General features: G+C 35.8%; 1 protein-coding gene across 2 annotated transcripts; it reads left to right on the top strand.

The window, feature by feature from the left end:
* The first annotated feature begins 165 nt into the window (after positions 1–165).
* Positions 166–22,492, top strand: LOC130233289 (uncharacterized). 2 transcript variants are annotated; one of them, XM_056463245.1, is made up of 11 exons: positions 166–254; positions 1,464–1,635; positions 4,828–6,217; positions 6,295–6,434; positions 7,655–7,859; positions 7,944–8,048; positions 13,502–13,695; positions 13,795–13,936; positions 16,213–16,851; positions 18,907–18,981; positions 21,509–22,492. In XM_056463245.1, exons 5-11 carry the CDS (start codon positions 7,820–7,822, stop codon positions 21,511–21,513), a joined length of 1,200 nt encoding a protein of 399 aa, XP_056319220.1. In that variant the 5' UTR covers positions 166–254; positions 1,464–1,635; positions 4,828–6,217; positions 6,295–6,434; positions 7,655–7,819; the 3' UTR covers positions 21,514–22,492. The 2 variants fall into 2 exon arrangements, 1 of the variants encoding a protein (XP_056319220.1); XR_008838200.1 differs by lacking the exons at positions 7,655–7,859; positions 7,944–8,048; positions 13,502–13,695; ... (2 more) ...; positions 18,907–18,981; positions 21,509–22,492 and adding an exon at positions 6,640–6,776 and having other exon boundaries at positions 172–254.
* Positions 22,493–22,868: the final 376 nt, after the last annotated feature.

Below are 22,868 nucleotides of genomic sequence, written 5' to 3'. Positions count from 1 at the left end.
AAAAAATACAGAAAGCATTAATTACTAACATACTGGAAGCATGATATTTTCATAAGTTTCTTTTAACTTGCAGATTTTTTTTGTTTCTTATGATCCTGGTTGCCAAGCAGTCAGACACCTCATGACGACACCGGAAACGACGTGTTACTGCAGCCATTTTTTGTGACTGTTTCAGGACAGCAGGAATAGGACAACGGTTTCAGGCAGAGCCGTATTACACACTGAAGTTGCACAGCATTATGGCTGAAAGCCCGGTAAGTTGTGGTTTTACGTTATGTTATATTCATAGTAACGTTACCAGTGAACAAATGCACTCAGGGTGAATGCTTATCTGCACGCGATAAGTGCGAAGTAAGGGAAGCGAATCCACGATCGTGTTAACTAGTGTCGCTGCAAACTCTTGTTCTTGCTTTGAGGGGACAGCGCTACCCACTGCGTCGCCGTGTTGTTTTAGTTAAAGAAAAAAATTCTATAGCTTCGTGACACCAACATTTCAGATATAATCTCCTTACGATGCAAAGTTGTGCATCTCTCTCAATTCAAATGTTACAAGTAGTAGTAACAGTAGTAAATATATATATATATATATATATATATATATATATATATATATATATATATATATATATATATATATATATATACATATAATAATTAAATAAAAATATAAATAATATATATTATTTAATATATAAAATTATTATTCAGTATATCATATTATTCAATATATCATTTGATATGTCATATTATTCAATATATCATATTATTTAATATATCATATTATTCAGTGTATCATAGTATTCATATTATCATTCAAAATATATTTTTCAATATATCATAGGATTCATATCATCATTTAATATGTTGTATTATTCATATATATATATATATATATATATATATATATATATATATATATATATATATATATATATATATAGTTATATAGTTATATATAAGTTCAGAACCGATATTCTATCATAAAACCGTAATAAAAACAATAATAATCAGTATATTTACAATGATTCGTTTATAATAATCTAGGTGTGTGTTTTAATTGGTCTCCTCTGTGACTCAAAATGTGGTGTACTCAATTATGCTGAACACGATAGATAGATAGATAGACAGACAGACAGACAGACAGACAGATAGATAGATAGATAGACAGACAGATAGATAGATAGATAGATAGATAGATAGATAGATAGATAGATAGATAGATAGATAGATAGATAGATAGATAAATAGACAGACAGACAGACAGATAGATAGATAGATACATGTAGATATAGATAGAAGCAGTTTGAAAAAAGATAGATAGATAGATAGATAGATAGATAGATAGATAGATAGATAGATAGATAGATAGATAGATAGATAGATAGATAGATAGATAGATAGATCAGGTCTTGATTTGAAAACATGGGATTTTACTTTTTTTATGTTTTGTTCTTTATTTCCAGAGACACATCACAATTCAGAAAAATCAACTGTACCCGGAGTTGGAGAAATGCACAAAATGCTGCAACAATTTTCATTGTCCCTTTTGTGCGACCAGTGTGTATAAGCCCTCCAAACGGAGCAAACTCAAAACACATCTGAAAGGCCACTGTAGAAAAGCAATCGTCCATGGAGGTACAGTATACTGTGTATATAGGAAGATCAAATTTAGAGAACAGCTTACAATATTTTAAAATGGAAGGTCACTTTTTAGTAGTGGTGTAACGGATCACAAATCTCACGGTTCGGATCATGTTATGGTTTTTTAGTCAAGCATCGGACCCTTTTTCAGATCAGCTAAAAGGAGGAGGAGACTAATGTAATTTGCTTTCCATTTATTTCAAAAACAGCACTGCAAGACACTTGATTTTGACAAACAGAACTTAGAAGCTGTAATTTTATTAAAAATAAAATGAAGAAATAATCAGCTGAATACAAATAAAGTGTAAAATATTCAGTATTGTGAAAAATTCACTGTTACTACTACTGTTGCTGTTGAACGCTAAATGTAGAAATATAACATTATCACTTGTACAAAATTTATTTATTTTTAGTCTCATTTTCAATTATTGATTCAGTTATTCAATCATAAATGTTCATGTTTCATTGCTAGATGATCATTTTTGAAGAATTATTCAATGGTGTATTTTTGATGACCGATTGTCGCCACCTATTGGTTAAATAATGTAATTGCTGCTTAAAACTTTCATTTTTGAGCGTCGTTAAATGCACATGATTGTGATTGTAATCTTTACCATAAACATCAGTGGTTTTATCTAAACTATAAACTGTTATCCCAGTACTTCTGTGTTATTAGACTGTTTGTAACTTCATAACTAACTCAAAAGACTGGATCTCTTTCTTGATTTTTGCGTTTTCAGATTTGAATGCAGCAATTCAAAAGATTAACAAAACATATTCAAATCACAATCATTTATAATTTGTTGCGTGATTGTCGAGATCCGATCTTTTAATGATTATTCATGCACATTAGGGGTGTAACTGATCAAGTTTAAAGCTTCACAATTAAACTTTAAAAAATCAGGATCTCAATTCAAACCTGCGCAACATGAATGACAAATGATAATGATTTGCATGTTTATTAATCGTTCTAAGCCCTGCATTCAAATCTGCGTTTAATCAAGTGAAATTCAGTTTTCACACTTTTTCAGTTAGTTACAAACAGTTAAATAACACAGAAGGACTGGGAGAACAGTTTATAGTTCAGATATAAACACTGATGTTTACGGTAAAGATTAAAATCACTGTTTAATGGAACTTGATGCTGGTGAAAGCAACTACTTTGTGTAACCAACAGGTGGCGACAAACAACCATTAAAATTATGTCACTGAATTTGTTTTCAGAAATGATCCACCTACAGTATAATAAAACTTGAAGTTTTATATGTGAATTGTTGAATCATTAATGGAAAATAAATATGATCAGTTGTACAAGATGTTAGATTTCTATATTTAACACTATCAGCAACAGTGGCAAAGATCATTTTTCGTATTTAATACTTTTCTTTTTTCAGCTGGTTCTTTCTTGATTTAGATTTTTATTAAATTGGATTTTTATGATTTAGATTTTTATAAAAGACAGGTTCTAAGTTTTGTGTTAAAACTAAGGGTTTTTACAATAACATTTTTGTATAGATGGAAAGCAAATGACATTTGTCTCCTCCCTTTTTTGCTCATCCGAAAAATGGTCTGATCCGTGACTCAAAAACCATAGTGTTATCCGAACCATGAGATTTTTGATTCGTTACACCACTAATGCACATACCTGTCAACCCTCTAATTTTTCCTGGGATTCTCTCGTAGTTTACAGTTCTATCCCGCTATCATCCCGTAAAGGTATTTTCCCGTTTTTCTCCCTTATTTCAATCTTTCTAGGTGGCAATAAAGAGCTGATCCTCCCTATACGCAACCCATACCGCCAAACCACCAGGGGGTGTAAATCTGTTCTGTTCTTTTGTTTTATTTAAGCATGAAAACACTTTGATATAAATATAAAAATAGAGGGATTCCCTTACTTTCCATCACAGGCGCCGTTTCCCCTCCTATGCAATCCTGAAAACAGTCAGTTTATGTAGTGGTGCGGCTCTATGATGATACATAGACGCTGTTTCTCAAAGGATTCTGTACACACGATTTGAAGCGGAGCGAAAGTCTGGGTTTTGGGTGCCTGTTTAAACAGACATTTACACATAATTAATAATAATAATATCTAAAGATGTCGATTGTGGTGGGTTTTATTTCAAACACAACTAATTTTGTCCTAAATGAGCATAAAAATTAGGAAAGCAATCGAATGCTTTTATTAAAATCTTAGATGTGTGCATTTTTAAAGTGACAGCTCTGTTATTTAATGTAATCAAACGAAAAATCTAAATGAAAGATTAATTTGTTGCTCTTTAATCAGAATGTTTAAATTATACAGGGAAGAAAAGATTGAGATTTAATAACTTGATTCTATGTCTTTGTAATAGTTTTATTTAATTTAATTGTTAATACTGTTTTCTAATTTATTTGCAGCTTTTTCTAATGTATAATATCTCTTCTATCTTTTGTATTTAATAATAATAAAACATATTATTGACCGTTTACCTGTTTATGTACAATGATACAGCTCCAGATGAACATGTTTAGGTATTGTAATATAATATTTAATTCAATGTAGATTTGGGGATTTTGGGGTATACATGCATGCAGCTTATACTGAGGCTAAACAATTAGTGACAGAAAGCACCTTTAATAACCTAAGAAACCCACCACATCCCAAATAACCTACCACGATTTCTTCCGTCATCATTATATTTTACAGGAAAATATAATGCTTTCATATATGTGATTTCAATGACACGAGAGGCGATCTTTCTGTAATCGTTACAAATTTAGGATTAATCTACCAGTAAAAAATGTATTTATCTGCGGGCCATAACTATAGGTTGTGATCCATACGAATCGGGGATCAACCGTGATTCATTACACCCCTACTTTTTAGTCCTGTTGGACGTGATCAGTTTGCTTAACATTTGCCAAGCAGCATGTAGTTCGGACAGAGAACTGATCCAAAGTTCACTTTAATGATCAAAGCAAGTCTTATTGATTTGAGTCTGATGGGAAACATGGGAAAATGGGGAACTGCAAATTGTTTGCAGAATTCAGTAAAGTTGGAGGTGAAGTGTCTTGGTTAGGAGTGTGTTTTGACTAAAGATGTCTGTGAGAGACACTATTGAGTTTACATTATATCTGGAAAAATATAAAGTGTACACAAATATATTAATATATAATTGTTTTTTTTTTTTTTTTTTTTTTTTTTAGAATATACCACGCATAGATGTGGACTCCGCTGTAGAAAGGCTCTTCATTTCCACTGTATGTACTGTTTGGCAACAATTTTAAGGAGAGAATGTTTTAAAAACCATTTAGAAGTGTGTAAACAGAGGCCACATTCTGAATCCGACACAAAAATGTTGTCAAGCCCCAATTTGACGGTGACCTCTCCGATTTTGGCAAACACCGCTCCAGCCATCAGTACACCCAAGACTGTCCCTACAGTGGAATGCATACCGTCCAGCACCAGCACTGTGACATCGACCGCCCCAACAATGATAAACACATCGTCATCGACCACCAGCAGTACGTTAAAAGATGTGACACTCTGTGAAACAACTGTGAATGCTCTGCCCATCACAGACGCACCATCAAACATCAGCTCTAACAGGAGTCGCACACGGCCGGTTGTTAAAATCACATGCCCAAAGTGTCATATCATCATTAATAAAACCAACCTTCAAAAGCACATCGAGCGCAAACACCCAGATGAGTCAGTCTTTGGCATCGATGACACATTCCAGCTGACAACCCAGTGTGTTGATGAAACAAATGGGATATATGCCGTTATCAAAGTCGTGAAAGGCAACAGCTTCCCGGTTCATGTAAAATACCAGACACGGGCAGAAAACCAAACCGTTTGCGAATCAAACGAGTGCCAGGTCAACATAAATATTGCACAGAAGAGCGGCATCCCATTGTACCAGTGCGTGCATATCAGTGCCGCGAGCATGTGCAAGTCTTTGGCTGATCAAGTCTCGCTCAAGGAAGATGTTTTAACAGAAATGGTGAGAGGAAAATGGTTCAGCAACAAAAGAAAAAGCAATGCCTTGCTTTGCAACAGCTTGCCAATAGTAACCAAGCACCACTTTCTGTTCTAACCTCGACTGACGTCTCATTAGTACAAAAGTTCATTTCTGTTTTTGAGCCAAGTGTGTCGTCTTATAGTACTTTACGACGCGTCATGGTTGTTTACAATGCCACATTGAACACATGGACTTGTCCCTGTACCAGATTTCAGCATTCATGCATGCACAAATACATTGCCAAATGGCATCTGTTTCAAATGCTTCCTGAGCTGTTTAGTTCACCACACAGCATCCCGCTTTCAGAAGACGACAGCGTCTCGGAAAACAATCATGTGTATCCACCGAGAGGTCTGGGATTGGAGTATATGGTGAATTACATTCTTCAGTGTAAGAAGATTCCTGCTGTTCTTCCCGAAGAAATGCGCTTGCCATCTTTACACAAGGATTACCCACAAGCCTTTGTCCACATGAAACCGTGTGCCAGGAATGTCCAGGCAATGTCCCACTCAGCGATCCCATTTTAATTACACAGAAAGCCAAAATACTGACCAATTGGTGCATTGTTGAAGGTAGGATATATTGTCTGTTTGCTTGTGCAGCACTCCACTGCATTGTCTTCTCATATTACACTTGTTTTAATTGTCAGATGTCAGCACCTTCTGCAAGCAGTGCCCTCAGTGTGGGATATTTTATCGATACCAGGAGTGGAAAGACTGTCTGCATAACTTCAATGATCACGTCATCCTTGACATACCCTTATGCATAACCTTAAGGCATCTTCTACAGGTAATAATAATTCATTCATTATTTTTCTATTCAGCTTAGTCCCTTTATTAATTAGAGGTTGCCACAGCGGAATGAACCGCCAACTTATCCAGCATATGCTTCTAGCTACAACCCAACACTGGGAAACACCCATACAGTCTTGCGTGCACACTACGGCCAATTTAGCTTATTCAATTCACCTATACCGCATGTCTTTGGACTGTAGGGGGAAACCGGAGCACCCGGAGGAAACCTATGCAAAACTCCACACAGAAATGCCAACTGACCCAGCCGGGGCTCAAACCAGCGACCTTCTTGCTGTGAGGCGATTGTGCTACCCACCTTGCTGCCACATTCAAAACTCAATTTGGAAACAAACTGAAATTAAAGGTTTCAATTAAACACTTGACAGATAGAGGACTATGCAGAAGACACCGGCAAGCAAATCAAGGCAAAACCTAGTGTAATTCTGTTATAAATTAGATTGTTTTTTTACTGTAATAAGTTCATTATATTACGTTTTTAGTTAATATAAAGCAAAGTTTTCTTGTCGTTTTTAAACATTATTAAATAAATTAGGAAATTTCCCATGTCAACTATATTTACCTTCAGTCCACTAGCCTCAATCAGCTTTGGTTTTTGGCCCTTCATAAAAAAAAAAAAATTTGGGCACCCAGGGTCTAGGCACCCTCTTCATCAGATGCGTCTCCGTACATTGATCGCAATAATTTAATAGACAACACTCAGTGTTAAATTCAACAGTATTGCCTGGCAAACACAACATAAGTTTTAAAAACTGAACAAAACAAGCTGGGAGAGAGAAGACACTCCGAACGATCTTCCATCCGGGTTTAAATGGACTTCACCAATATACTGCCAAGCTTTCACGTGTCAACACCTGATTCACCACACCGGTGCACTCATAATGAAACCTGTCGGTGGAGAGAAGAGAACCGCAACAAAAAGAGACATATCAAAAACCACTACCTTTAAATAAAATAACTTTTCTTTTGTATTTTTATTTGTATTTTTTTTGGCCTTTTTGCCTTTATTAGATAGGACAGTAATGAGATGGGAAACGAAGTGGGAGAGAGAGAGGAGGGTAGGGTTGGGAAATGTCCTCGAGCCGGGATTCGAATTTGGGACACCCTGACGTGCTACTACACTATATTTCGGCGTGCCAACCACTAGGCTTTTGCGCTGACTGTATTGTTTTAATAAATAATGTGTGTTTCTCTTAGGTCTACACTTCAGTGAGCCGAGCAGTAGAGTATTTACAGTTAGTGACAGGTGTGGAGTTTCCACCTCAAGACACAATCCTGCAGGCATATTTACAGTTTGAAGCCCTCACAGATCATGAGTACAAGTATTCATGCCCCACCTGTGGTGATCATCCTCCAGTGGTGATGATGGGTTTTCACAAACACAGCGCTTCTCTGTTATCAGGTATGGCAACTGTAAAGCAGTTCATTTGCTAATTTGCTTCACAAAAAATATTTTTTGTCACAGTGATTCCTCTTATTTTTACAGAAAACGACATTGAAGAACCTCCAGAGAATTTTAAAGGAGAGGTTAACCTGGAGACGTTCTGGGAGACGTTGTCCAAAGAGATGATTTGTCAAGGACTTGTTACAGGTATATATAAATGGTGTAGTGAATTAGCTCAAAGTGAATTGAAGATTAATTTGAGGGGGTGGGGGTGGGGGGGTAATGACTCTTTAAATCCGAACAAACGAATCATCCAGCAATTGTTCGAATAAACAGTTGACTTCAACTGCGGTTATAGATATCAAAAATAAAAACCCATTGATGTATAAGCAGGGTAACAAGATCAAAGTTTAAGACATTAGATTCATAAACATGCACAGGCACCTTTCTGTACACAAAATGAAGCCTTATTTACTAATCTAACAGAAACTAACACCTAACACAAACACACATTCATACAGAGGAGTAAAGGAAGACAAATTAGAGTTTGAAAGAGTGTAACGATGTAAAAAAACTCAGATTTTGTAAGACCAAACCAAGCGAACTAAAAATAATCAATTTAACCCTTCTATGGTCTCTTTAGGGTTACATTTAATTTACACCAGTTCAGTGGTAATCTGGAGGGGTTACTTGTGTTCCTTTTGTGATGTGAGGAACTCCCTCTCTTAAGCTGGATTCCCACGTGGTTAGCTGGTGGTCGTTTCTTTGTCCTCGCGAGGACCGGGAGGGAGGTGGAGTCTGGATTTTCAGTTGAGATTTATATAACACAAGCAAATAAAAATAACATCGCAACAGGGAATATCAATAAAGTCTCAGGGGGTCAATTGTCGATACCCCTGGGCCCCGCCTAAGCCCATCAGCAGAAACCCTGTTATCAAAGTTCCAAATAGATAGATATCTTCAAAATCCTCCAGGGACAGAGTGGCCAGGCACACAACGTGCCACCTGTCCATCATGTATCCAGCTGCAAATGTCCCCGCAGGACAGTTGTGATCCCCCGAACCCAAACTTCTCGTTGAGAAGATGGTTTCAATTGCGTTCAGAGACCAGTTGATCAAATCCATAATAATTTATTATAAAGAACAAGCCTTCTCCATTCGGCCTCTTTACTTTCTTTTTACTTTTACTCTGTACTCCTTTGCTTTTGTAGATGAAAAACGGTGTTGTACTCACTTCACTGAAGACATCCATTGGCCTACATACTTAATTTAGCTTGTTAAGAGCAAAGATTTGTTTCAAAACTATATCTTTTTTTTTTTTAGAATATAACAAAGGTACACAATTTGAGATGATACAAGTACAAAGAAAATGAAACACTAACAAAATGCAAAAAACAACAACAATACAGTCAAATACAGGTGTGTGTGTGTGCGTGTGCGTGCGCATGTAAAGGTAACTTGGTAAACAGGTCAGAGTACATACAAAAGGAACAATGACAGTCACTAAATGAAGCAAGTAACATATATAAGGAGTGACAACAATGCTAGTGATATAATGATAGTAATAATGATAGTAAACAAGCTAGAAAGGACAACAGTAATAATCATTAACAACAACCACTACAATAATAATAATACAAATGAATCCCAAGTACTACACTAACTACTACTACTACTACAGAGAGTTTCTTATGCTACAACTATTACTACTGCTACTACAGCCACAACCACTACTACTAAACCTATTACAACGACTACTACCAACTGATACTACTACTACATCTACTACTGATACTACTACAGGAATGACTGCTACTACAACATCTACATCAACAACGTCTACTGCTTCTGATACTACTACACCGACAACAACAACAACTACTACTACTACTACTACTACTACTACTACTACACATCCACTACTTCTGATACCACTATATCATCGACATCTACTCTAAGAGATACTACTTCAACTACTACTTCAAAAACCCAAACTACAACTTCAACCACTACTACTACTACTACTACTACTACTACTACTATGACTACTACTACAACTACAGCAACCTGAACAATGACAATGGTAGAAATACTTGTAATAATGATAATGAGGAGATAACAGGACAAGTCAGGACAGTACTAATAATAATGAGAACAAAAGTAGAAGTAATAATATTGATGATAATAGTGAGGAGGTGGGGGGTGGGCGTGGGGGGTTAGGATTTCAGGAAGAAATAATATTAATAATGATGATGATATTATTAATAATAATAATAATAAGTAGAAAAAGGAAAGAGAAGAAATAGAAGATTAGAAAAAGAGAGAAAAAAAGAAAAGGAAGTGAAAACAATTTGCAGCTGACAAAACAATGAGAATATATTAAGAGAAGAAAAAAAACATTACTATAATAATAATAATGATGATAATATACGGATTATATGGAGTAAAAACTCAAAGTAAAGAATAATATTGAAAAGAAGAATTTAGGTAATACTATGATTAATTATTAATAATAGTAATAATAATAATAATAATAAAGAATAAAAGATTCGTTTGCTGGAAATTAGAACTGAATTAAGATATAGTTTTGATCTTTCATCAAAACTATTTATAAATTCAGTTCTAATTTCCAGCAAACGAATAACTAAACAATAATAACGAAGTGTGATCAAAAAACTGAGTTATTTCCAAACATACATCCTATTCTTATGCCCCATATGGTGATGCAGTCTCCAAAACCCGACAGCTGGACAAATCTAAACTTGTTCTTAATAAAACAAATATAAATACACATATAATAAATAATACTGCTAATAATAATAGTAATAATAATAACATTATACAAGTAGTCATGAATAAACTGAAAAAATTCATAGAGACACGAAGAAGGAATGGAGGTAGTGGTTTTTATATTTATGTATAAAATAATCATTTTTGTAACATTTTATTCTTTTAATTTGTTTTCATATGTAAAGAAATGTGTGTATTGCTGTACACACAGGATGTATTGCTTACATCCTGTGTGTATTAAGCAATGTGTAAGCGAACCCACAAAGGCGCTTAACTAATGCACTCTGCTCTGGACTTTAGACCTGCATTCAGCTGGTTAGTGGCATGGTCTATTTCAGTTCTTCAAAATAGCAATGCGCCAACAATGCATCTTAACACACCTCTATTTTAGACCAGCACACCCATGAGTCCACAAAGAGGTGCAAATGGATTACCTATTTAAATATGTAAAAATTGGGGTAGCGCTGGTCTAAAAAAAGCAACAAATTGCACCAAACCTGTCTTGCGCCGGGTTTAAGATAGGGCCCCAGACGAGTTGCAGCATTCTGGATCATTTGTAGAGGTTTGAAGGTGCAAGATGGGAGTCCACCCAGAAGAGCATTACAGTAGTCCAGTCTAGAAATTACAAGACCTTGGACAAAGTTGTGTAACCTGATTTTTAGGAAGGGTCTGCTCTATATAATGTTGGAAAGTGCAAACCTGCATGATTGTGCTGTGTTCGCAGTGTGCTCTTTGATGTACAGCTGGTCATCTAGAATCACCCCAATATTACTCACTAAATTAAATAGGATAATGATTCCAGCTAAATGGAGAAATTATGTTGAATAACTGGAGTTGCAAGGAGGACTAGAATTTCATTTTTTTTCCATATTAAGCTTCAGGTGAGGCACTGTGAGATCTCTGCATCGTTGGATCATCTGGCTGAAGTGAAAGATAGTGCTGTGTGTCAGCGGCATAACAATGATTAGAGAGGTCGTGTGATTGGATTATGGTTTCTTGCAATGTAGTGTAAACTGAAAATAGAAGGGGACCAAAAACTGATCCTTGAGGTGTCCACCTTTAAAGGCTGATTTATACTGGCACCGTGTCGCAGACCTTTGTTGACTGCGGGCACACCTCGCGAAACGGACGAGGCTTTTATACTTGAGGCGTACACCATTATGATATTATTTAAAAGGACAGGGGGCGGTCAAAAGAAACCCACCTTAAAGTCAGATGAATAAACAGAAAAGTAGGAAGTTTATGGAACTATGTCATGTAATTAATATCGTTCAAGATTTTTAAACAAATTATTTTTATTAATTATTTAATGATTCTAAATATTTTTATATCCATTCACGATTTATTCAAAACACACTTTGATGCATGACTTGTGTTTGCTGAAATCTCAGACAGTTCTACCTATTACAGTTAAATATCAATGACAACAGAACATGGGTTGCTCTACAAATATATTTTTATTATGGCAAAAATAAAAGCAAAAAAAGTACACTTACTAAAAAATACTGACGTTTTTTAATGAAGATTTTTTATAAAGATGAATTTTTTTATAGATTTAGCCCACTCCAGAATTGACACATTACTAGAAAAAGCCTAGAAAAACAGGGCATCAGTATATTGTAAACCAATCAAATATTCTTTTCCAGTTATCAAAGAAATAATTTTGTTAGTTCATATTAGTTTTGTAACTATTAAATTGTTTTCAATTCAAAATTGTTATATATACATAAGTGTAAAACCTATGACTGGTGGAAAAACATATTCTGCAATTGTTTTTAAAATCACTTTTGCCATGGCCTCACTTTTTGGTTGTAACATACTTATACTTCAAGTTTTTTTGCAATTTCTAGCCAAGAATTATTGGTCATCGGGTTATCCCTATGATCACGCATGGATGGATCATAAAGATGTCTGTACAGGTGTACCTGTTTCAGACAAAATCTCTTAAAAGTGATTTATATTCAACTTGAAATGAAACGCATCGCTGCGCGAACTGTTCACTAAAGTCTCAAAAAATTTTGACCAGCTGAAATCATGTTGCGTGCACTTAATCAAACTAGCGGACGCGTCAAGTACAAAGCTTGGTTTGCTAGATTTTTACTTTGACTGGCCTTTTGATTTAACACACACATAATGTTTTATATTTGAGGTACCGGTCTTTACCGTGGTTTTCATATACATTCAGCGCTTCACGGCTGTTGCATATTACATACCCAGCACTTGATTCATCCTCGTTAACCACTTCGCTAAAACGCTCCCACATGGCACTTTACTTTCCTTCCTTTTGTTTTGTTTTTAATTCTCCCTTTTTACGTTTCTCTCAGATCTGTTACACCTCCATTTCTGCTTTAACAAATGGACCTCATTATTTATATATATATATATATATATATATATATATATATATATATATATATATATATATATATATATATATATATATATATATATATTTATTATTATTATTATTATTATTATTAGTATTATTATTATTATTATTATTATTATTTTTTTTTTTTTTTTTTTTTTTTTTTTTTCAAATGAGGGCCTGTTTGCCTGATGAAAAATGCATTAAAATCACATTTGTATTTTACAGAATGTGTTTAAAAAATACAAACAAAAATTATTAATAATTATTCTCATCCATCCGCGACCCACCCGCAATTAATCAGAATGTTGTTTTTTTTTTATTACCCAACCTGCAGACTATACGCAGCACCCACAGATATAACCACCACCCGTGCATCACTGGTCTGTTCTAAAGGCAAAAAACGTATACGATCCAATCCTAGAAAAATGTATTTAATAAAGTGGCCATTGACTGTTGAAAAAAATCCATATTTAACTTTTTTTTCTTCTTTGCTGTTTTAGATGACAGTCAAAATCCATTTACAGTACCACCAAATTATCACTTTTGGGCTCCTTGGATAGGTAAAAAAACACGACAATCAGACACGGTGTTAAACACAGAATTTGAGAAAGTTTGTCCCTCGAAGTCTGCAATGGAAATTTCAGAAGTGGCAGTTACAGAAGAGAGACTCACAGAAGAACTTTTCAGACAGAAGGTTCATACCACATCGCTTTCTTTGTTCTTTTATATAAAAATATTAATTGAAGTCAACATTTAGCAATTTTTAATAAATCTGTTTTTTTTTTCCTAAAAGGCTGATGTGATTAGAAGTTTATGCAATGATTGTGGTGTGGATTCGACTGGATCTCGCACTGATCTGCTTCTAAGATTGGCCAATAATGTGAAATCCAGGGAGACCTTTGGAAAAATATGTGCAAAATTCTGGAGTACCTCTGGTGAGCTTAATTTTTACTCTGCTCTTTAATTGTATTGTTGTAATTATGTGGTATTAGATTCTATTCACTTTAAGTTTATTGGTATAGTACAGTGGCCGAGTTAGCTTGACATGCTGCAATTTAAGAAAAAACGTGCAATTACAAAAAAACGCCAGCAAATTGAGAAAAGATCTTCATCAGTTTGACAGCACATGTGCTGCAAATCCTCACAACGCAAACACATTTAAAAAAAAAACTTGCTACACACACATTTTATGAAAACTTCATTTTCTCACAACACAATGGAAATGTTTCAAGGGGACCCTAAAACGTGATCGATCTGGCTATTTAGGTTATTGTTATTAAGGCTAATAAAAACTAAAGACACAAATAAACAAACAAAAAACTCACCTTTCAAAGATCTCCTACAACAGTAGTCACAGCACAGCGACGTCTGTTACGTTTTTGGGTCCCCTTGAAACATTTCTATTGTGTTCCATTCTTTTTTGGTGGTTGAAACTGCAGCATGTTTTATTAATTGTTTGTGTTGTGTGAAAATGCAGCATGTTTTTAAGAAATGTGTTTGTGTTGTGACGATTTGCAGCACGTGTGCTGTCAAACTGATGAAGATCTTTTCTCAATTTGCAATTAGTTTTTTTTGTAATTGCATGTGTTTTCTTAAATTGCAGCACGTTAAGCTCTCTCGGCCATCGTAGTATAGTGCTCTTCACAATTAGTATCCTTCCAAAGCAGCTTTAAAAAGGTGAATGTTATTACATTACAATCAAAATTACATGGTGTATTGGATGGACTGTATATATACACAGTGTATCTGAAAAGTATTCATAGCGCTTCACTTTATCCACATTGTTTTGTTACAGCCTTATTCTAAAATGGATTAAATTCATTTATTTCCTCAGAATTCTACACACAATACCCCATAATGACAATGTGAAAAAAGAGTTTTTAAAATTGTTGCAGATTTATTAAAAATAAAAAACCTGAAAAATCACATGTACATAAGTATTCACAGCCTTTGCCGTGAAGCTTTTAAATTGAGCGCAGGTACATTCTGTTTCCATTGATCATTCTTGAGATGTTTCAGCAGGTTAAATGGAGTTCATCTGTGGTAAATTCAGTTGATTGGACATGATGTGAAAAGGCATACAACTGTCTATATAAGATCCCAGGGTTAACAGTGCATGTCAAAGCACAAACCAAGCATAAGGACAAAGGAATTGTCTGTAGGCCTCTGAGACCGTATTGTCTGGAGCCACAAGGCTGGGGAAGGTTACAGAAAACATTCTGCTGCTCTGAAAGTTCCAATGAGCACAGTGGCCTCCATCATCCATTAGTGGAAGATGTTTGGAACCACCAGGACTCTTCCTAGAGCTGGCCGGCCATCTAAGCTGAGTAATCGGGAGAGAAGGGCCTTAGTCAGGGAGGTGATCATTAACCCGATGGTCACTCTGTCTGAGCTCCAGCGGTCTTCTGTGGAGAGAGGAGAATCTTACAAAAGGACAACCATCTGTGCAGAAATACACCAATCAGGCCTGTATGGTAGAGTGGCCAGACGAAAGACACTCCCCGCATGGAATTTGCCAAAAGGCATCTGAAGGACTCTCAGACTATAAGAAACAAAATTCTCTGGTTTGATGAGACTAAAATTAAACTCTTTGGAGTGAATGCCAGGTGCTACGTTTAGAGAAAACGAGGTGAAGCATACAGTGAAGCATGGTGGAGGCAGCATCATGCTGTGGGGATGTTTTTCAGCGGCAGGAACTGGAAGACTAGTCAGGATAGAGGGAAAGATGAATGCAGCAATGTACAGAGACATCCTGAATGAAAACCTGCTTCAGAGTACTCAAGACCTCAGACTGGGGCGACGACCTAAAGCACACTGCCAAAATATCAATGGGGTGGCTTCACAACAACTCGGTGAATGTCCTTGAGTGTTGTTTAGAATTAAACGTTTAGAGATGGTGTGACCAAAGTCCCTGTAAAAATTCTGTAGTCTTCGTTGTGACACAATAATTACCTTTGTGTACCTTTGATGTACGTTACCTCTTGATGCTTCTTACGTCGTTGTCGCAGCACCGAAATTCATATGCTGATTCGGTCCAGTGCATACCGGCTACATAGGTACAGCACTTGAGTTTACATTAATTTACATTTTACATTTGAATAGCCAAAATTAGAAGTTTCAGTTTTTTACTCACGATTATCTACGATTGACTGCACTAATTGCTGTATTACTAAGGTATTTTTTCCCTCTCCTGTGTTTTCTTCTTTATCAGGTGGCTGGGGATTCATCATGTGCCCTTGTGGAATCGTTTACAGTCTCAAATGCAATCTTCGAGCTGAAAGCCCTCAAGACTTCGCTGATTTGCTCTTATCATGGCAGCACATACCTAACGTCATCGTTTATGATTTTGCACAGGGTCTCGCCACTCACATGAATCTGAAGGCATCAGAAAAGATGCCGATCTCTCGATTTGAAGGACGCTTGATGGAGCCCACTCAGCATAACATAGAGCAGGCGAAGTGTGGACAGCTAAAAGTATCACTTCCTTGGCTGGAGGAAAAATTGCCAATGGCAGATCCTCACGGTCACCCAGTGACTGGTTCATCTGACCATTATATACTTTATCAGGATAGCATCAGAACAGACAGCGAAGAAGATGCTCTGAGGAAACTCGCACTCGTGCCTCAGCTAGATGGCAAAGTTAATGGTGGAACTGCAAAACAGCTGTTGGCTAAACTCAAGGAAAACTGCTGTTTCTTGAACATGTCTCTGCCATCGATACATCTGTTTCAAATGAGGAACTTCATTCACCACTATAATGAAAAGGAAGCCCAGAAAATAAGCACCAGATTGGCACAGAGTTGTGAATCCAGCTTGATGCAGACTGATGGGTTCGACCAGGCTGTGTCAGGTACGTTTGCATGTAAATGATAATAGACATTTGAAATGAGGTGGAAAGAATAAACAAAATTAAAGCGATGGTTAATACCTCACACTCATGTCATTTTAGTCCTTTGAAACCTTTGTTTGTCTTTGAATCACATATTAAGATATTTTAGGTGAAATCTGAGAGCTCCCTCATCCTCCATAGACAACTTTGTCCAGAAAAGTACCAAAACATCCTCAAAACAGACCATATGCAGTCAGTGGTTTAGTAGGAATAATATCACACTATGAGATTACTATTGTGTGTATTTAAAAAAAAAAAAAAGAAAAACAGTTTCAACGATTCTTCTCCTCAGTGTCAGTATAGGGCACACATTCACAAGTACACTGTATGTATTGCACTCGGTCGCACCCATGACTGATTGCCCCAGATGCTTTAATGATATTACATGTGCTTTGTTTTAAACATAGGAAGTCATGGATGGGATTTACTCTTGTAAATGCATTCACTATAGAGTGGAGGAACTATGACATTAATTTGTATGCAAAAACTCGGAAGCGAGTTAGCATTTTAGCAGTTCTGGTTCCCTCGTTCCAAAGTCAATGGGTTTTTTAAAATGGAATTTTGGTTAAATTGCTTAAATAAGGTTCGTGGCTAACACAAACTCCAGATACTTTCACGTTTTATTCTATGACATAAAACACATCAGTTACATCACACTCTTGAGTTTTTAATTGGTTATGCTAAAAAGACGGTTGCTATCAAGTTGCTAAAAGGGACTACAGGCGGTGTCAGAACTATTATATGTCATCAAGCTGAACTGGACTGGAACGCAACTCGCTTGCATTGGGCATTTGGATTTGTCTGTTATTTAAGTATTTTCATGGTATTTTAGAGTTTGTAGTATTTTTCTAATTGGGAATTCATATTGTGTGTAAATAATGCCGTCACTTTTAAAGACTGTCAAGACAGATTAATTTGTTAATCATTTATTTTAATTAAACAATATTATAAATATACTGCTTACCAGTGCAGCCTGTCTCTTTCCTACTCTCAGTAATGCAAACATGTGAATAAATGTGTAAAAAATACATACATGTTAACTGTCATTTTAACACGATTTTTTCATCGTTTTTTTTTTTCTTCATCTAAACACATTTAACTCTGTCATAACTGCAATATTTACACTCCTCCATAAAATGTGTAGCATATGTGACTGTATAGGCTGCTTTTCGCTGAACTTCGTGACAAAAAAACAAATATTGAATGTTGTTCTGTGTCCGTGATGGAACTTGCAGGCATATAGACATGTCCCTCACGCCTCATTTCTGTCTTCTGTTACTAAGGTAAGGGGGCTTTGTGCACGCGAGCAATACACTAATTATCTCATTATATACTCTTATGATAATACTACGTAGGCACATTTATTCAGTTTTAAAACTTTAACAACAATCGTAAAGCAAAATAAAATGTATTACCCACATAAAAACTATTCAAAAGGCACGTAGGTCTATATACAGATGTGTTTTTGCGTATTTATTTGTTTATAATATATAGCATGGATTATAATATAATGAACCGAGAGAGTAAATCTTTGTCATGGACCATATTTCTAAAAATAAGCTTGAAAATTTGTCTATAGCAGGGTGGTCTGACATCACAGACGAGTGCCCCGAAGGCACTGTAGTCCGTTTATAGCCTAATGTTTGCTTTTCAGTTCTTGCGTTTGCATTTAAAATCCAAAAGTGCTTAAAGATTATTATCGTGTAAGGATTATCCGATTGGACAAAACGTGCAAGTGTAATGAACGGTGTTTGAACACAGAGCTTATTATATGCAATCTTTGAAAAAACCTATGGGAAAATCCTATAGGGATTTTATCGAGGGAACCAGTTTTATGCTAGCAGCCGATTAGCCTACAAGGTGACGTCATAGTTCCTCCACTCTATACTGACACTGAGGAGAAGAAACATTCTTTATATTTAAAAAAAGTTATTTTTATTTTATATTTTCAGTGAACCAACCTATTAAATGAATTACAGACTTGCAAAAAATATACTTAAAATTTGTTTGTCATAGAAAATCCAGGAGATACCAAGAATACCGATGTAATTGATGACTCAATCCTGACATCTTTGGAGGAACTGAGCAGTCGTAAGTGCTTTTAGCAAGTTATCACAAATCCCAATGCAGGTTATAAGGCCTGTTCAAACACTGAGTGCACAGCCTTTACTAGTGATCGAAGCACTGCTTCTTTTTTTTACAGTCTGTGGTTCGAAGCATGTATCAGATTGTCATGTAACTTCAGTAAACAACTTTGTTGCATCATTACGGTTTCAAAACGTTTAGAAAATTAAATGGTTCTCCACTCTGAATCAATTTGGGGTGCGTTTCCCAAACAACAATGTAACTCGTGGCTGAACTATCATAGTATGATGCATCGTTTGGGTAAAGAATGATGTAGCAGTCGCAGATCCATCGCTTGAACCACGTTAGTTATAACGTAAAACGCCCAAATTGAAGCTCTAAACGTAGTGGTAACAACTTCTTTAGAGACGAACCCCATAATTTCTTTGTGCAAATTATATTGTTTTACACGCACACGCATTAAAATAATCCAATATTAGTTTTGGTAAAAACATGCACTCGCTTTCCATATTAATTTAAATATATGTATACGGCACATATAGGGCCTGTGTTTCCTTTACAAATATTATTAAGATTATTACATTACATATTCTATTCTAAAACATACCATCACTTACAAAAGCTAACACGTATTCTAATATCATACATAATTCATACTAATAAAATAAATAATGAGGCTATTAAGAAAAGAAATTTAATATTTATTATTAATTAGAAAATGAAGAAAATCCTACTTTAATAATATGATGATGATTATTATTATTGTTATTATGAAGTAGGATATTGTTTGTTTATTTTTTTAAAAGTCTACTTTTACAATTTGACACATGCAAACCACTGCAGAAATGTTCAAACCAACAGGCCCATGTCATATACAGTACAGATACTTAATAAATAACCTACTATAAATTAAAAGCATTAGCGTCTGCTGTGTTGTTTGTTTTCACAAGCTTTAGAGACGTAACATGAATTCTGCTTTTAAATAATAATTTCGTCATGAGCCACGGCTGTGTTCAAAATGACATCAATGTTTTCGAAGTCCACTGCGAAGGGAGTACAATTGTAAACATGATGATCACTAAAACTAAACTGTAGAAATACTTTGAAAGCAAATTTCAACTATGAGTGATGACTTCAATGCTTTTTTTATTTATAATTCCATGTTTAAATGTTAGAATGTTCTAAACGATTGGGCATAAGGGGGGGGGGGGGGGGGGGGGGGGGTAGCTGGGTATAGAACACAGCCAGGAACTATGTTTCTAACTGCAGCTCCAGGGGTGTAGTTGCAAGCATACAAGTTTGCGACGCAGTTTGCGAATGTTCATTAAAACGATGGATTTGGGAAACGCCAAATCAACAAACTATGTTTGTAATGACGGAACTTGCGACCTTAGTTGGCTAACGATGGTTTCCGGAAACGCACCCCTGAATAATACCTTAAAATCCTGTAGTGGCGAATCACTGAACGGGTTTTGTCATTTTTACTAGATCTTGGATCAATTTAACTGGTTTGTAGATTTTTTTAGGAGACATTGAGTATAGTATGTCCACCGTTATGTTGTGGGGATAGAAGCACAACAAGTCTTTTTTTTATTTTATTTCCTGATGTTAAAATAGCATCCAAATCCCTCCCAGTTTGAGGCCCAAAAACGTTAAGTAGGAGTGCGGTTTTCAGTACAATTATAAAAGAAGATGCTTAAATCTCGGTTTGTGGTTGCTAAATCAGGTTTATTTTGTACATTAACATAACGGATATCCATACAGCAGTGGAGATTAACATTTATCCTGTCACATTTGCGTTCAAAAACAGTGCAAAGTTAAACACACATGCTGTGTGTGTGTGTGTGTGTGTGTGTGTGTGTGTGTGTGTGTGTGTGTGTGTGTGTGTGTGTGTGTGTGTGTGTGTGTGAACTTTGTAACAACATTGTGTGTGACTCATCGTTCTCATTTTCTCTCAGGGAGAGTTTTTACTGTAGTATTTCTCACAAACGTTATACGTGAGATCTGCTTCATGTCTGTCACTGTGCTGTTTATCTGACACAGTCGAGGTGGAGATTGTGGCACACTCTGACAAGAACGTGGGAACGCTGGGCAGGGAGAACCAGCATTAAAGGCACAGGCAACAGAAACAGCTATATTGTGTTCAGAGCTGAAAATTCCAACATTCTGAAAGGTCTAATAAATAATCTGATGGGTGTTTTAAACTTTACAGACACATTCTGGAGACACAAAAGACTCATCTTAAATCTGGAAAATGGGTAAAATGGGTGCCCTTTTAGTAAAACACCAGTCTTGTTCATTGATTTTCCTAAAAGAACACCAAAACACACAAGTTTACTTAATGTCTGCGAATATGTACTGTTTATCAAGGCTGTTTCCGAACTGTTTCCTTCTGGGGTGACTTTGCAGATCCTTCTCATTCCTATACTAAAGGAAGTGTATAAATTAAATGTTAAATTGGCACATGTGCAGTATAAGTATGCAACAAGAAATACTACGCACTAATGTGTACTTTCTCTTTTCTGTTTTGAAGCTTGACTGGGCCTTCTGAAACCGTGTTGTGAAGGGGACACTATACTGTCAGTGAGCACCTGACTGGTGTCCTGACTCTTTGTGGTTATTATAAATCCCATGGAACTTCTCATAAAGAGTAGGGGTGTAACCACATCGTCCTGGCCAAATTCCCCTTATCGGCCCTTACCGATCATGGACTCCCAATCACCCTCATTGGCTCCATCACTGTCTTTCCACTCCATCAATAGCAGGTGTGTAGTGAGTGCACCGGTGCCATTGTCCTGTGGCTGCCGTCACATCATCCAAGTGGATGCTGGTGTGGTGAGAATCCCCTCATGATTGTGAAGTGCTTTGGGTGTATGGCCATACACGATAAATGCGCTATATAAATACACGCATACATTACAGTGTTGGGAAATCATTCTTGACCTGCTCAAGAAGTGAGAGGCTTGGTGAATTCAACAATGACTGTGAATTAAATGCGGTTTTCAAATTTGAATGCAAATTCTCCTGATTTGTTTGTTTTTATTGGTTGCACTCATTTTGCACTTTGTGTTGGGCAAATTTGAATGGGGAGTTGTTTATAAAATAGCATGGCTTTTTTTCTAATAGAAATTAACTTCAAAACATTTTTGTTTATATTTTTGCATAAGTGGTAATATAGTTAAACATATTGTTTGAGTATTTCAGTTGTGATGTTTAAGTTTTACTCAAAAGTATTGCAATTGTGGTTGACATGTTTTACTGGGATTTGTTATTGATGTTTATATTGATGTTTATTTTTGTGATTCTATTAATGTATTCAATTTACAACATCACAAAAAAGGGAAGTACATTTGAGTTAAAAAAAAAGATTGTAAATGCTACATTTTCCATTTGATAAAACATTTTAAACAAAAAGGAACTGAGCGATTTTGGTACAGTATATAATCTGTTGTTCAACAGAATAATTTTTTTAGTTGTTGTCTTCTGTGAAAAAGGAAACGGACTATATTCTAATAAATGGTGGGAAACAAGCAAAATAATGCTGCATTACATTTATAATTTTTAATATTCATTTATTCATTTTCTTTTTGGATTAGTCCCTTCATTAATCAGGGGTCACCACAGCGGAATGAACCACCAACTTATCCAGCATATGTTTTTTTTATGCAGCGGATGCCCTTCCAGCTGCAACCCAACACTGGGAAACATCCACACACTCTTGCATTCACACACATACACTACAGTCAATTTAGCTTATTCAATTCACCTATACTGTATGTCTTTAGACTGTGGGGGAAACCTGAGCACTTAGAGGAAACCCACGCCAACATGGGGAGAACATGCAAACTCCACACAAAATGCCAACTGGCCCAGCAGGGACTCAAACCAGTGAC

Source organism: Danio aesculapii, chromosome 8 (assembly GCF_903798145.1).
Source record: "Danio aesculapii chromosome 8, fDanAes4.1, whole genome shotgun sequence".
NCBI classification, from domain to species: domain Eukaryota; kingdom Metazoa; phylum Chordata; class Actinopteri; order Cypriniformes; family Danionidae; genus Danio; species Danio aesculapii.
Note: the sequence above shows the minus strand (reverse complement) of the source record. Positions and strands in the feature narration are given on the sequence as shown.